Genomic DNA, 15,158 nt, shown 5'->3' with positions numbered 1-15,158 from the left:
GTGTGATCACAGTCATAAGCCTACTGTATTATAGCTTTTTAATATTTTAAAAAGATAATCTCTAACATTATCCTTACATAATCCACCACAAAATCTTCAGCATTCATTTCCTTGGTTTATTTTTATAAGGTAACTGCTAGTTTTTCCTTTTTTGTTCTTTTAATATAGTTGAGGTAGATTGTATACAACCTATTTACCGAGAACCACTGTGTTCTGAGTGATGTCCTCAGTAACAGAGAATATTCTGTAGTAGCTTCAGAGGAATTCAGATGATAAAGTAATATGTTAATAGATAATATACATTTGTGTTGGGTCAGAAACCGAGACACTTTTTAAAATAGTCAAAAGTCACAGTGTAAAATTTATGTTGAAATATCATTAAAAACAAAATTTTTCCCATTCAAGCACCATGTCCTTGAATTAGTAGCTCTGTTCCTAGGGCATATCTTAATTACCCTTCCTATCTGTTATTTTGCCTTGGTCGATCTCAATTATTAAGGTAATTATATGAATAACCATGCCCAGCTCTTAATTAAGGAAAACACTTTTAGATGAAAACTTATTTGTGATTCTTTCCTTCACACCAGCATAATAAATAGTTCCAGCAGTAAAAGCTTTTACATTATTCTTAACTCCATGTGAACTCTTAATAAATATAAAAATCAGTCTGGATGACAGGGCACAGCTTCTTAGGAATTTTAGGTCACGGAACCAGAAGAACCCCAATTCGCTTATCTTTACTGTCAAAATGACCTTATCTTTAGTACCACTGATACCTGATTTTCCCATTTCTGATGCTCAAACATGTGAAAAGGGAAAAAGAGTCAACATCTTCATTTGCAGTTTTGAACAAAATTAAGAAGTTGTACAAATTATTTTAATCTAGGTTTATTTGTTTGCAAAATGAATTTAATTGTTAAAATAAATGGGAAGAAGAGCTCTAACTCATTATTAGATGGCAAACACCCTGTATTTAAAATATAAGGTTTACTTTCAGCTTACCATATCCAATTTTTTTCCCTTTCATGATTTTGCTTTTCTAAGTTCTTTCTTTGTACATATAAACAAAGCAGCACAATGCAGGCACATATGTATAAAATATATATATGCAAAAAAGATCACAAGTATAAACAGAAATTGGCCTAGGCAATTTCAACATAAAAGGCCACCTAGTAATTATGTAAAGGTAACTATGAAAACCTAAAATTTTCTTTTAAAATCCCTCTATTGGTTAAAGCTTTTTAAATACGTATGTGGATATGCATGATTGTAAAGCAACTTGGGAAGCCCTATTTCAAGCTGTTTACCTAAATGAATTAAATACACCTAAACACTGGATTGCGGTTTCATCTATTCTTAAACTGCACTTTTTTACAAAACTAGGTGGTCCCACGTTCCGAAGGAAGAGTTCATACCCTTACCCTGAGAAATGTAAAGTTAGAAGATGCTGGGGAAGTCCAACTAACAGCAAAAGATTTCAAAACTCAAGCCAACCTCTTTGTGAAAGGTAATTGTAAAGCTTACTTTTAAATACATGTATAATGCAGAGACATGTACATAAATAATGCCAACTCTCAATTATCTTTACGTGATGAGTATGATGATCATTAAAATCAACTAAATATCCAAATATCCCAAAGTCTAATTTTACTTTTTAGCCTAACAAAATACTTCACAGACTATTTTAAAAAGTATAGAGTCAAGATTGACTGGCATAGGTTTTACTTTCTCCTTCTGTCCCTATTATTTTTGTTGTACATCCTATTGTTCCAAAACCGCTGGAGAAAGAATTATTATCAAACTAGGTATTCATCACTTTATTCACCAAGAGTTGGCTATTATTTCCTTGGTGTTTCATAGTTTTTAAAAACAGTTTTCCTCGTCTGTACAAATAATGATAAAACATCATTATTAGAGGAAAACATCTGAGTGGAATCAAAACTTACAAAAATGAATGTTAGAACAGAAAAAAGTCCTGGAAACGCCAGAGGAAAGTTGAGGAGGTGCTGAAACTCTTGGAGAAGGAAAGGAGAAGTACCTTAGCTAATGAATATGATTCTTTCAGAACCCCCAGTTGAATTCACTAAACCCCTTGAGGACCAGACGGTCGAAGAGGGAGCCACTGCAGTACTGGAGTGTGAAGTCTCCAGAGAAAATGCTAAGGTGAAATGGTTCAAAAATGGGACACAGATCCTCAAAAGCAAGAAGTATGAAATTGTTGCTGATGGCAGGGTCAGAAAACTTATTATACACGACTGTACCCCAGAGGATATTAAAAAATACACTTGTGATGCTAAGGATTTTAAGACATCCTGTAACCTGAATGTCGTTCGTAAGTATTCTTACACAGGACTTTTTATTTGCAACTCTTGGATAACAACAACAAAAAACACTTTTTGCATGCCCTTCTTGGCCTAACTGCATTCTTGGCAACGTCTATTATTGACACTGACCTAACCTGATTCTTTATGTGTTTAAAGAAAAAAAAAGAAAAGTCTTTGTGCTGTATCTTGTCTGATAAAGGACAGATGGACCACTTTTCACCATGCTTCTTTTCTGTCACTGAGTAGTGAGCAGATGCTCTCTTTGTCTACATAGGTATGAATATCCTGCTATGGATGAAGCCAAACTGAATAAAAAAGATAAGTAGGGAGCCCCAATTTTAAAAAGAAAGTGAAAGTGATTTCCATATGGAAGGAAAATGAATTTTTAGGCATGAGAAACAACTAGAAATAAGCATGCAATTTCAGTTTGAATGGGAGCATACTAGAGGTCAGCGGTTATATGACAAAGTTCATTCACATAATTCAGCCTCTGAGAATAAGAATGAGTAAGAAGATGGAGCAAGGCCTGGATTCTTTGAATGGAGAGAGCTCTAATGGTTTTTAGCATTACTTCTTCCTCTGGTGAAAAATATCTTTTTTCAAAATGCCACTGCTTGCTCATTTGTTTCATTCCTTCCTCTGTCCGGTGATGACATTTTTCAATGCATATTTTTGTGCAATATTTGTTTGTTGGGTTTAGTTGCTTCCCATTGGCCAACAGCTACAACCTAGTGGTTTTGTGCTTCATGCATCCTGCACTGCGTTATTTTTCTCACTTTGTGGTTGCCCTGCTTTAGCTTATGTCAGATTAGCTTCTTGGGTCTCCTTCTTCCCCTGTCATCTATCTCCAATCCAAGAAGCCTCAACTGCAATGAGCATGTCTTCAAGCCTATTAGCCAGCATCTGTCCCAGAATCCCGTTGATCAAGAAAGGTCATCTTGGGAAGGACTCACAAAGTGCTCTGAAAGAAGGGAGGGCGAGGGGCAGCTCTGCAATCCTATACGTCGGCAGAATTAATTCTGGAGATAAATAAAATAAAATGTAAAAATACAAATCACTCTCCCTGACAAGACACATTGCTTGGTTGCACTAATAGATTTTATGCCTGACTTACATGTGGCATCTTTGAAGCTGATTTAAAAAAAAAAAAAAAAGCTGAATGTATGCGATTTCAATTACTCACTCATGCCTCTTAGCCACACACAAGGCTGGTCACAGTGCTTCAAGCTGTGTTATCATTGAGTTCTGCTGGTTTCTCAAAGACTATGCTGGCTGCCTTAAATAAGAGAATGTTTCTTTGCTACTGGTGTTTCCTTTGACAATATCTTTCAACTCTGGCACAGTAACAATGAAGATTTTTCTTCCAGCTATTATTCAAAAGAACTGAGATGGCTCTCTAGTGTATATACGGTGTGTGTGTGCATGTGTGTGTGTGTGTGTGTGTGTGTGTGTGTGTGTATAAAAGCTGGACATATAGTATGCCACACAATTTTATGTAAAATATAGAGGTATATAAAAAGCAAAGCATCATACCTGAATGGTATCTCCAAGTGATTTTCAAAGTCAATTGTAGCATATTAAGATTGAAACACCCTGCAAAAGACTCACTTTTTCTTAATGTATACTATAGTAATGTCAGAGTAAAGTTCCAGAAACCTCATTTTGAATTCTAATGACATTCTCTTAACAGCTCCTCATGTGGAATTCTTAAGACCACTCACAGATCTTCAAGTTAAAGAAAAAGAAATGGCTCGGTTTGAGTGTGAACTTTCCCGAGAAAATGCTAAGGTTCGTGATTGTATACCTGTTATCTTGTATTGTCAAATGACTTTATGTTTACTTTTGGTCTAGCCAAAATGGAAAAAAAAAAAAAAAAGAAGAAGTTAGTCAAACCTTTCTCTGATCACCACTTTACTTTTAAAGATTATTTTAGTATATAATATGTACTGACTTAATTGTTCTCTTTTTAGTGTTATTCATTTACAATTACTTGAAAAACACTGGACTCACAATCAGGAGATTTAGATGTTATTAGTTTGAATCATATGGAATTGCTATTTTCTTAGATCAGATATAGTCAAATATTAGTGATGATATTTGTCTCAACTAAGTACTTCTTGTTGCCATTAACTACCATTGGCAAGTTCCTTCAAGTTTGAATTTCAGCTCACACATCAAAGGAGTACCAACTCCTAAGACCCTCTATGGCTCTAAATGTATATGATTGCATTGTTTTTAATAACTGATAATAGTTTCACAACAGCTCATTTAAAAGTAATTGGTAAGATAATTCTTGCTTTTTGGGTTTACTTATATTTGCATCTACCAATTTTATTCTTCTTCACACTAAGAAGTCTTATTGGTTGCTTTCAGAAAAACTCAGGATCACCGTTCCTCTTAGGGACAACTGTGTGAAGGAATAACAAGACAATTTATAAAGAAATCTATTTATCTTAAATATAGGTTCAGTGGTTTAAAGATGGTGCTGAAATTAAAAAGGGCAAAAAATATGACATCATATCCAAGGGAGCAGTGCGTATTCTTGTCATCAACAAATGTCTACTGAATGATGAAGCTGAATATTCCTGTGAAGTAAGGACAGCAAGAACTTCTGGCATGCTGACAGTCCTGGGTAAGAGCAAAATCATTCTTTGCAGAAGCATATGTGAAAAAATATGAGAAAAAATAAAAATTTCCAGTTTAATTCAATGTTTTTTTTTTCAATTCTTCTTGCAGAAGAAGAAGCTGTCTTTACCAAAAATCTTGCCAACATTGAAGTTAGTGAAACAGACACTATAAAACTGGTTTGTGAAGTCTCCAAGCCTGGAGCAGAAGTGATCTGGTACAAAGGGGATGAAGAGATCATTGAAACAGGAAGATATGAAATACTTACTGATGGACGAAAGAGAATCCTTACCATTCAGAACGCTCACCTTGAGGATGCCGGCAACTATAACTGTCGACTGCCAAGTTCTCGAACTGATGGCAAAGTCAAAGTACATGGTATGAAAATTACAATGACTGATATTTTATTTTTAATAATTCATATTTGTTAGATTTAAGGTACAAATGCGTAAGTTTCCAATATCTTGCAACTTTTGCTTTCCAGAACTTGCTGCTGAATTTATCTCAAAACCTCAAAACCTTGAAATACTTGAAGGAGAAAAGGCTGAATTTGTCTGCTCTATATCAAAAGAAAGCTTTCCAGTCCAGTGGAAAAGGGATGATAAAGTACTTGAATCTGGAGACAAATATGACGTTATTGCTGATGGTAAAAAGAGGATCCTAGTTGTGAAAGATGCCACCTTACAAGATATGGGCACTTATGTCGTCATGGTTGGGGCCGCCAGAGCAGCAGCTCACTTGACAGTAATTGGTAAGTTTGTTCTTGCTTTTTGGGTTTATTTGTATTTGTATTTACCACTTTGGTCTTTCTTCTTACTATGAAATCTTTTTGGTTGCTTTCAGAAAAACTCAGAATCGTAGTTCCTCTTAAGGACACCCGTGTGAAGGAACAACAAGAAGTTGTCTTCAACTGTGAGGTCAATACCGAAGGTGCCAAAGCCAAATGGTTCAGAAATGAAGAAGCCATATTTGACAGTTCAAAGTACATCATTCTCCAAAAAGACCTGGTCTACACCCTCAGAATTAGAAATGCAAAATTAGATGACCAAGCCAACTATAATGTATCTTTGACCAATCATAGAGGTGAAAATGTTAAAAGTGCAGCCAATCTAATAGTAGAAGGTAAATAATTTACATGGCATTAGAGACTTTTTTCATCAATTTCTATTATGAAAATAATTAAAATCAATATTATTCTTCTCCTTTACAACAGAGGAAGACCTTAGGATCATTGAACCTCTTAAAGATATTGAAACAATGGAGAAGAAATCTGTCACATTCTGGTGCAAGGTGAATCGTCTCAATGTAACACTAAAATGGACCAAAAATGGAGAAGAAGTGCCTCTTGACAACCGTGTGTCATACAGAATTGATAAGTATAAGCACTCTCTAATCATTAAAGACTGTGGCTTCCCAGATGAAGGTGAATATGTTGTCACTGCTGGACAAGATAAATCTGCAGCTGAGCTTCTTATCATTGAAGCCCCTACAGAATTTGTGGAACAGTTGGAAGACCAGACAGTCACTGAGTTCGATGATGCTGTCTTCTCCTGCCAGCTCTCCAGAGAAAAAGCAAATGTAAAATGGTACAGAAACGGGAGAGAAATCAAAGAAGGCAAAAAGTAAGCAAAAGCTTCTCATTCTCTATTTCTGTAGCCATGTATTCCCTTTCGACAATTTAGTGGTCCATTATGCAAGCTAACTGATAATTCAATCTCTTCTTCAGATACAAATTTGAAAAAGATGGAAGTACACATAGACTCATTATAAAAGACTGCAGGCTGGATGATGAGTGTGAATATGCTTGTGGAGTAGAAGACAGGAAGTCCCGGGCGAGACTTTTTGTGGAAGGTAAAGGACAATTGTAATATTAAAAACAATTAAAAATTGTTATCAATTTTTAAAAATTGTCAATCTGAATACAAACATATTTGTATTTATTTCACATTTTCTTTCCAGAAATTCCTGTTGAGATCATCAGGCCTCCTCAAGACATTCTTGAAGCCCCCGGTGCTGATGTTGTCTTTTTAGCTGAGCTCAACAAAGATAAAGTGGAAGTCCAATGGCTAAGAAATAACATGGTCATTGTCCAGGGTGATAAACACCAGATGATGAGTGAGGGAAAGATACATAGACTACAGATTTGTGATATTAAGCCACGTGACCAGGGTGAATACAGATTTATTGCCAAAGACAAAGAAGCCAGAGCGAAGCTTGAACTGGCAGGTAAGTCCCTTTCTTTTCTTCTGAAATATCCTTACAATATCACAGTTACTATATAGATTTTACATTTCATAGTTATGTAGTGAGATAATAATTGGGAGAGCCTTTCATTTCTAGTAAGCCCTTCCCACATGGTAACTATTCTAATTTCTCTCACTACAAAGTAAGTGTCCTGAGTAAGAGGAAATTGATAGAATTCATCTTCACGTGTCAGAACCTTGACAGTTCCTGGCACATGGTGGCTGTTTATTAATTGCTTGAACTAACCTATCACCCTGAGAGTCTTCCCAAACCTAAAGACAGCCCCACACTTTTCTACTTTCCAAACCTCTCTATGACTTTTAGGTGTGTTCTCATACTGAACCAAGATATCCTTATAGGCTGTCATTATGAAAAAGTCATTAATTAGTGTACCCCTTGTACATATGGAAAAGTTTGTTTCATCGATCTTGAACTAAGTATGTAGTACCTACTCCATCAAAAAAAAAAAAAAACCCAAAACATGTTTTGTACTATATGGAGTTATTATTTTTGGCAAAGAATGGATGTTTTGTGATTTCATGCCATCTTCAACCTTCTGTTCTCCAAAATCTGATAATTTGGAAAAAAAAAGAGGGGGGAAACCTATGAGAACTCTAAGCCAGTTAGTATTCTTTGCTGTAAAGTTACTGTGACGTACTTCCAAGCTTATGCAACCAATATTTGCTAACAAATGCAGAATAAAGAAGATATGATGTAGTTTGACTACAGTAAATTGTCAAAACTCAAAAGCATTCATATGTTATCTTTCTCCCTAGCTGCACCGAAAATCAAGACAGGTGATCAAGACCTTGTGGTTGATGTCGGCCAGCCTCTGACAATGGTGGTGCCTTATGATGCCTACCCCAAAGCAGAAGCCGAATGGTTTAAAGAAAATGAACCTTTGTCTTCAAAAACTGTTGATACCACAGCTGACCAAACTTCTTTCAGAATTTTGGAAGCCAAGAAAGAAGACAAAGGAAGGTATAAAGTTGTGCTTCAGAACAAACATGGGAAAGCAGAAGGATTCATCAATTTAAAAGTTATTGGTAAGCCCTTGAGTCATTTGGACTTCATTGGCTAAGCACAACTGAAAAGCATGATAAAATACTAAAAATTCTTTTATATGTGAATTTCAGATGTTCCTGGGCCAGTTCGTAACTTAGAAGTGACAGAAACATTTGATGGTGAAGTGAGCCTCGCTTGGGAAGAACCATTAACTGATGGTGGAAGCAAAATCATAGGTTACGTTGTTGAAAGACGTGACATCAAGAGGAAGACCTGGGTTCTGGCCACTGACCGTGCAGACAGTTGTGAGTTCACTGTCACTGGACTACAAAAAGGAGGAGTTGAGTACCTTTTCCGTGTGAGTGCAAGAAACAGAGTCGGCACTGGCGAACCAGTCGAAACTGACAATCCTGTAGAAGCAAGGAGTAAATACGGTAAGAAGTTTTTAAGCAAATAGCAAACTAGTTTATCTTTGCTTTTATCCCCAATATAACCCAAAGCTCTTGTTTTCTTCTTCTGTGGTGAAATCCAGATGTTCCAGGCCCTCCTTTGAATGTAACCATCACTGATGTGAATAGATTTGGTGTCTCACTGACATGGGAACCACCAGAGTACGATGGAGGTGCTGAGATCACCAACTATGTCATTGAATTAAGAGACAAGACTTCTATCAGGTGGGACACTGCCATGACTGTAAGAGCTGAAGACCTTTCTGCAACTGTCACTGATGTGGTGGAAGGACAGGAGTACAGCTTCCGGGTCAGAGCCCAAAACCGAATTGGAGTTGGAAAACCAAGTGCAGCCACACCCTTCGTCAAAGTTGCTGATCCAATTGGTATGCTCATCAAAAAGGAAAATAGTTACTGCATGAAATCAGAAATTAGGCCTATCAATTAAAGTAAATCAAATTAAACAAAACCTAGTGAAAAGTTAGAATATCAGAAAAATTTGAACAAAATTGTAGAAACCTAGATTGTGCCTACAATTATTCAATGAATTCAGTAAACCTGTTATTTTTAATGAGGATGATAGAATCGATTCCAGCACTGTCTTAATAAATTGTTACTAAATTAAATGGTACGCTCCAACTCTTTCATTCCAGAGAGACCAAGTCCTCCTGTGAATCTAAATTCCTCAGATCAGACTCAATCATCAGTTCAGCTCACATGGGAACCTCCTCTGAAAGATGGAGGAAGCCCCATAATAGGCTATATAATTGAGCGATGTGAAGAAGGAAAAGATAATTGGATTCGTTGCAATAAGAAACTTGTCCCTGAACTGACTTACAAGGTAGGGCATTTGCATTTAAAAAAAAAAAAGAATATTCAGTGTATGATCATAGACTTAAATGTATACATTTTTTACAAATATTAATTCATAATTCTAGGTTACTGGATTACAAAAAGGAAATAAATATTTATATAGAGTATCTGCAGAAAATGAAGCTGGTGTTTCAGATCCATCTGAAATTCTTGGTCCTCTCACTGCTGATGATGCATTTGGTAAATGGATATTTTATTTTTAGATCTGGGAATAGCACAGAGCTACTTTGGGGTAACAAGGACTTAAATATAGTACTGGAAACTCATTAATTTTTCTTCTTTGTAGTTGAACCAACAATGGATTTAAGTGCATTTAAAGATGGTCTGGAAGTTATTGTCCCAAATCCGATCAAGATCCTGGTTCCAAGTACAGGCTATCCAAGGCCAACTGCCACCTGGTCTTTTGGAGATAAGTTGCTAGAAGCAGGGGACCGTGTGAAAATGAAGACCTTATCTGCCTATGCTGAACTTGTCATTTCTCCAAGTGAACGTCCAGACAAGGGCATTTACACACTGAAATTAGAAAATCGTGTGAAAGCAATTTCGGGGGAAATTGATGTCAATGTAATTGGTAAGGAACTGAACTTTTATCTAAGGTGATTTGGCAGTATTAACAAATACTGGTTCAAGCTATCAATGATACTGACTTGTGATTGCATTTTTTTCAGCTCGCCCAAGTGCACCCAAAGAACTGAAATTTAGTGATATAACCAAGGACTCAGTACATTTGACTTGGGAACCACCTGATGATGATGGAGGAAGTCCATTAACTGGTTACCTTGTTGAAAAGCGAGAAGTCAGCCGGAAAACATGGACTAAAGTAAGTGTTGAGCAGTGATGCATCAGCTCCAGAAATGAGAGTGAGGGGAATTCCAGAAGGTTGGGATGTCATGCAAAACTTTTATGTGTCACATCTTTTTACCTTTACCTCACTGAAAATGTTCCAAAACTTTTTAGAAATACATTGATGCTAATGCTTCCTAAGGTAGTTCAACCTAGGCTTGGTATAATTGCCTCATTTTGTGAGCCTTACCAAATTTTCAGCTAAGTTTGTTAAAAAATAAAACAAAACATACCTACTCACTTTGTACCTGATAAATACTAAATATGTCCCCATTAAGCTATAAGCCATTCTAAGGAAAGTAAATATTTATTTCCCTGGTGGTCATACCACTTCTCATTCCACTAGAATAGCTTAGTTGGCCTAATCTGCCATTTTTTCTTCCTTGTGTTTATACTAGTTACTATTCTTTTTTTCTCTCTTTTCTAACCCAGGTTCTGATATGTTATGCTAGTTACTAATCTTTACCCTGATTTAAAATAGTATTTCTAATAGCCAAGCTAGTAGAAAGAATCAACACCTCATTTGCCATCTTTTTTAATGTATGAAACTATGAAATAGTTTCTCTTTATATTGAGGGTCACATATTATTATATATCTTACTTTGCAATTTTCCCCTCATATAAAATTAATGTAAGAATAATCCTTAGCATTCAAAACAACTTCCATTTGAATCTTTGCTCATGGTAAAAATCTTTTGACTTGGGGAAAGGTTTTTTGGGAAATAACTAATTAATTGTATTTCTTTGTCCCAGGTAATGGACTGTGTGACTGACCTAGAATTCACAGTTCCTGATCTTGTTCAAGGAAAAGAATATTTATTTAAAGTCTGTGCTCGTAACAAGTGTGGCCCTGGAGAGCCTGCATATGTTGACGAACCTGTAAATATGTCAGCTCCTGCAAGTAAGTACATCCTTGATGATTTCTTACCTAACTTCGTGCTACCTGTTTTTGCTTTTAGACCTGGAGTTGAACTTATGGGGCCAGGAAGGGGTTGACAATATGGAGATAACTTCATAGGAGGCCTAAGACTGACTCTCTCTTTCAAATGTTATAGCGGTACCGGACCCACCAGAGAATCTTAAATGGAGAGACCGAACAGCCAACAGCATCTTCTTAACGTGGGATCCCCCTAAATATGATGGTGGTTCACGCATCAAAGGATATATGGTTGAAAAATGTCCACGTGGTTCCGATAAATGGGTCCCCTGTGGAGAACCCGTTGCAGAAACAAAGTAGGTTTTCTAATTATTTGGCATGAGAGTAAATGTGTACTCCTACTCACTAAAATAGGCTTTCTTTGGGAAAATTTAAATGTTAATTTTTTTCATTAAGAATTTTCCTGGTGTGCCTATCTGATTTTAAAAACTGTCCCTGAACGTACTCCTGCTTGAGGTTTATATTAGTTACAGCACTGAAGCAATGAGATTTAGTTGAAAGACTAATTAGTATTATGCTGGTATTAACTAGCATGAAATTTGAAAAGGTTATGAATACTACACAATGGAACAGACTATCTACATGACAGTAAAATATCCTCTTTTGTCTTCTGGCAGAATGGAAGTGACCGGTCTAGAGGAAGGCCAGTGGTATGCCTACCGTGTGAAGGCCTTGAACAGGCTGGGACCTAGCAAGCCAAGCAGACCCACAGAGGAAATCCAGGCTGTGGACACACAGGGTATTTACTTTTGACCTTTGTCTTATCAATCAGGCCTCTGACTTTAATTCTGCTTGAATATGCTAACATCGTAAATAATTTTTTCCATTTCAGAGGCCCCAGAAATCTTCCTCGATGTGAAGCTCCTTGCTGGTCTCACTGTAAAAGCTGGAACTAAGATTGAACTTCCTGCCACTGTAACTGGAAGACCTGAGCCTAAAATAACTTGGACGAAGGCTGATACGATTCTGAAGCAGGACAAAAGAATCACCATTGAAAATGTTCCTAAAAAATCCACAGTGACCATCGTCGATAGTAAAAGAAGCGACACCGGCAGGTACATCATCGAGGCTGTGAATGTCTGTGGCCGGGCCACTGCAGTGGCAGAAGTGAATGTCTTAGGTAAGAAAGACTCTCATTTTAGAAGGGGACAAACTCATTTTAGCTACTTTCCTAAATAAAACATGGTTAAAAAAATTTTTTTTCTGCCTGTATAATACCATTCACAGATAAACCTGGACCACCAGCTGCTTTTGACATCACAGATGTAACCAACGAGTCATGTCTTCTAACATGGAACCCACCACGAGATGATGGTGGATCTAAGATCACAAATTATGTTGTGGAGAGAAGAGCAACTGATAGTGAAGTGTGGCACAAGCTCTCATCAACTGTCAAGGATACAAACTTCAAAGCAACCAAATTAATACCCAATAAAGAATATATCTTCAGAGTTGCTGCAGAAAACATGTATGGTGTTGGTGAGCCAGTTCAGGCCTCTCCAATAATAGCCAAATATCCATTTGGTAAGTTTCTCAATCAGTTGACCCAAAAAAAAAAAAAAAAAAAAACATGTTTATGTCAAATTTGCATTTACGTATCACATTTATATGTAAGATATATAACATTTTATGTCATTATCCTATCTACAGATCCACCTGGACCTCCAACTCGCCTAGAACCTTCTGATATCACTAAAGATGCAGTGACTCTCACATGGTGTGAGCCAGATGATGATGGTGGCAGCCCAATCACTGGATACTGGGTTGAAAGATTAGATCCTGATACTGATAAATGGGTTAGATGTAATAAGATGCCAGTAAAGGACACAACATACAGGTATGTCCAAAATCCTCATCAAGATGTTAAAATAGCAATATATTCAAATTATCATTCCTTAATCATTTGTATCAATTTACAAATGATTATATATTACCATAAAATTTTTAAAATTATTTTTATTTATATTTATATTAGTACATGATTTCAAAAATGATATAAATTCTATTGAAGGATACATTTCTTAGTTTACTATAAAATATTAACTTTCTAGAAGTTTCAAAGTGTTGGGCCTTCCATTATATTATAATAATGATTATTATGATAGATATTGTAATTAGATTGGTACATTTGTTCAAATCTAAAGTGTGTGACAGTAAAAAATCAATTTTAAATTAATATTGAAATATTTTCAGTTAAATTTCCAAATCAGTTTTTCACAAATTAAATAAATTAGTCTCCTCTAGGTAAAATAAATCTAGGTTTCTGCTTCTTACAACATTACACATACATTTTGTTCTTAATTCAGAGTGAAAGGTCTCTCCAATAAGAAAAAATACAGATTCCGTGTGTTGGCTGAAAATCTTGCTGGACCTGGAAAACCAAGCAAATCAACGGAACCAATCTTAATAAAGGATCCCATAGGTATTATTTATATAATTTTTTGTGGTTATTTTGAAGCTTATATTAAATCCTTTTTGACAAATCTAAATAATGATTTCATTGGCTTGCAGATCCTCCATGGCCCCCAGGAAAACCAACTGTAAAAGATGTGGGCAAAACATCATTAATGTTGAATTGGACAAAGCCAGAACATGATGGAGGGGCAAAGGTTGAATCTTATGTCATTGAAATGCTAAAGACTGGAACAGAAGACTGGGTCAGAGTAGCTGAAGGAGTTCCCACCACCCAGCACCGGCTTCCCGGGCTCATGGAAGGGCAGGAATACTCATTCCGAGTTAGGGCTGTGAACAAGGCTGGGGAGAGTGAACCCAGTGAACCCAGTGACCCCGTGCTTTGCCGGGAGAAGCTGTGTAAGTCACTTGTGATGTCTGGAGTATAGAAATTCTTCTAATGTCTATTTGAGAACTATATAATATAAGAGAATATGAAAAATTCATCATCATCATTATTATTATTTCCTCCTTGTGATAGTATTTCCTAGTGACTACCAGAACATTCAGTGAAGACTATTGGACAATAAAAAAGTTGAGTTTGTTTTTCTTTCCTTCTTGTTCAGATCCTCCATCACCACCTCGCTGGCTTGAAGTTATTAATATCACAAAAAATACAGCAGACCTAAAATGGACAGTTCCTGAGAAAGATGGAGGGTCACCCATCACCAACTACATCGTAGAAAAGAGAGATGTGAGGCGGAAAGGCTGGCAGACAGTGGACACCACCGTCAAGGACACCAAATGCACGGTCACCCCGCTGACCGAGGGCTCTTTATATGTGTTCCGAGTTGCTGCAGAAAATGCTATAGGACAAAGTGACTACACTGAAATCGAGGACTCTGTCCTGGCCAAAGACACCTTTAGTATGCTAACTTAATCTTTGTGACAACATTTATCATAGGTTATCACTTTCCTTCTGATTTTTCTCATCATTGACTATTTTGCTTTCAGCTACCCCCGGACCACCCTATGCTCTGGCAGTGGTTGATGTGACAAAACGACATGTTGACCTAAAGTGGGAGCCACCCAAAAATGATGGTGGAAGACCAATACAGAGGTAGAATTCGAATTCATTCATAAAGAATAACTTATACTTCACTGAAAATTCTTAACTTTACTTTTTTCATTAATGCTAATGAAATGCTTTGTTATTTCAATAGATATGTCATTGAGAAGAAAGAAAAGTTAGGTACCCGTTGGGTGAAAGCTGGAAAGACTGCAGGACCCGACTGTAACTTCAGAGTAACTGATGTCATTGAAGGAACAGAGGTCCAGTTTCAGGTTCGGGCAGAAAATGAAGCTGGAGTTGGTCACCCAAGTGAACCCACAGAGATCCTATCAATTGAAGATCCAACAGGTAAATAGTGCTGATTATACAAACGATGTTGTCTAGAAATGGATGAT

General features: G+C 36.6%; 1 protein-coding gene across 1 annotated transcript in view; it reads left to right on the top strand.

Annotated features, from left to right (window-relative positions):
• The window catches only part of TTN (titin), a 274,373-nt gene that overhangs the window by 173,953 nt on the left and 85,262 nt on the right, over nucleotides 1-15,158 (top strand). The window contains exons 191-218 of the mRNA XM_012650762.1: nucleotides 1,384-1,507; nucleotides 2,066-2,332; nucleotides 4,015-4,112; nucleotides 4,788-4,956; nucleotides 5,061-5,327; nucleotides 5,434-5,700; nucleotides 5,793-6,071; nucleotides 6,163-6,571; nucleotides 6,676-6,800; nucleotides 6,909-7,175; nucleotides 7,970-8,239; nucleotides 8,330-8,632; nucleotides 8,731-9,033; nucleotides 9,301-9,488; nucleotides 9,586-9,700; nucleotides 9,807-10,091; nucleotides 10,189-10,340; nucleotides 11,117-11,264; nucleotides 11,419-11,596; nucleotides 11,918-12,039; nucleotides 12,133-12,420; nucleotides 12,528-12,824; nucleotides 12,951-13,137; nucleotides 13,607-13,722; nucleotides 13,812-14,111; nucleotides 14,318-14,617; nucleotides 14,706-14,811; nucleotides 14,915-15,111. Coding sequence (XP_012506216.1) covers nucleotides 1,384-1,507; nucleotides 2,066-2,332; nucleotides 4,015-4,112; nucleotides 4,788-4,956; nucleotides 5,061-5,327; nucleotides 5,434-5,700; nucleotides 5,793-6,071; nucleotides 6,163-6,571; nucleotides 6,676-6,800; nucleotides 6,909-7,175; nucleotides 7,970-8,239; nucleotides 8,330-8,632; nucleotides 8,731-9,033; nucleotides 9,301-9,488; nucleotides 9,586-9,700; nucleotides 9,807-10,091; nucleotides 10,189-10,340; nucleotides 11,117-11,264; nucleotides 11,419-11,596; nucleotides 11,918-12,039; nucleotides 12,133-12,420; nucleotides 12,528-12,824; nucleotides 12,951-13,137; nucleotides 13,607-13,722; nucleotides 13,812-14,111; nucleotides 14,318-14,617; nucleotides 14,706-14,811; nucleotides 14,915-15,111 — 6,127 coding nt within the window. The remainder of the gene's footprint in view (nucleotides 1-1,383; nucleotides 1,508-2,065; nucleotides 2,333-4,014; nucleotides 4,113-4,787; nucleotides 4,957-5,060; nucleotides 5,328-5,433; nucleotides 5,701-5,792; nucleotides 6,072-6,162; nucleotides 6,572-6,675; nucleotides 6,801-6,908; nucleotides 7,176-7,969; nucleotides 8,240-8,329; nucleotides 8,633-8,730; nucleotides 9,034-9,300; nucleotides 9,489-9,585; nucleotides 9,701-9,806; nucleotides 10,092-10,188; nucleotides 10,341-11,116; nucleotides 11,265-11,418; nucleotides 11,597-11,917; nucleotides 12,040-12,132; nucleotides 12,421-12,527; nucleotides 12,825-12,950; nucleotides 13,138-13,606; nucleotides 13,723-13,811; nucleotides 14,112-14,317; nucleotides 14,618-14,705; nucleotides 14,812-14,914; nucleotides 15,112-15,158) is intronic.

This window comes from Propithecus coquereli, unplaced genomic scaffold (genome assembly GCF_000956105.1).
Source record: "Propithecus coquereli isolate 6110/MARCELLA unplaced genomic scaffold, Pcoq_1.0 Scaffold34, whole genome shotgun sequence".
NCBI lineage: Eukaryota > Metazoa > Chordata > Mammalia > Primates > Indriidae > Propithecus > Propithecus coquereli.
This window is presented reverse-complemented; position numbering and strand designations above follow the sequence as displayed.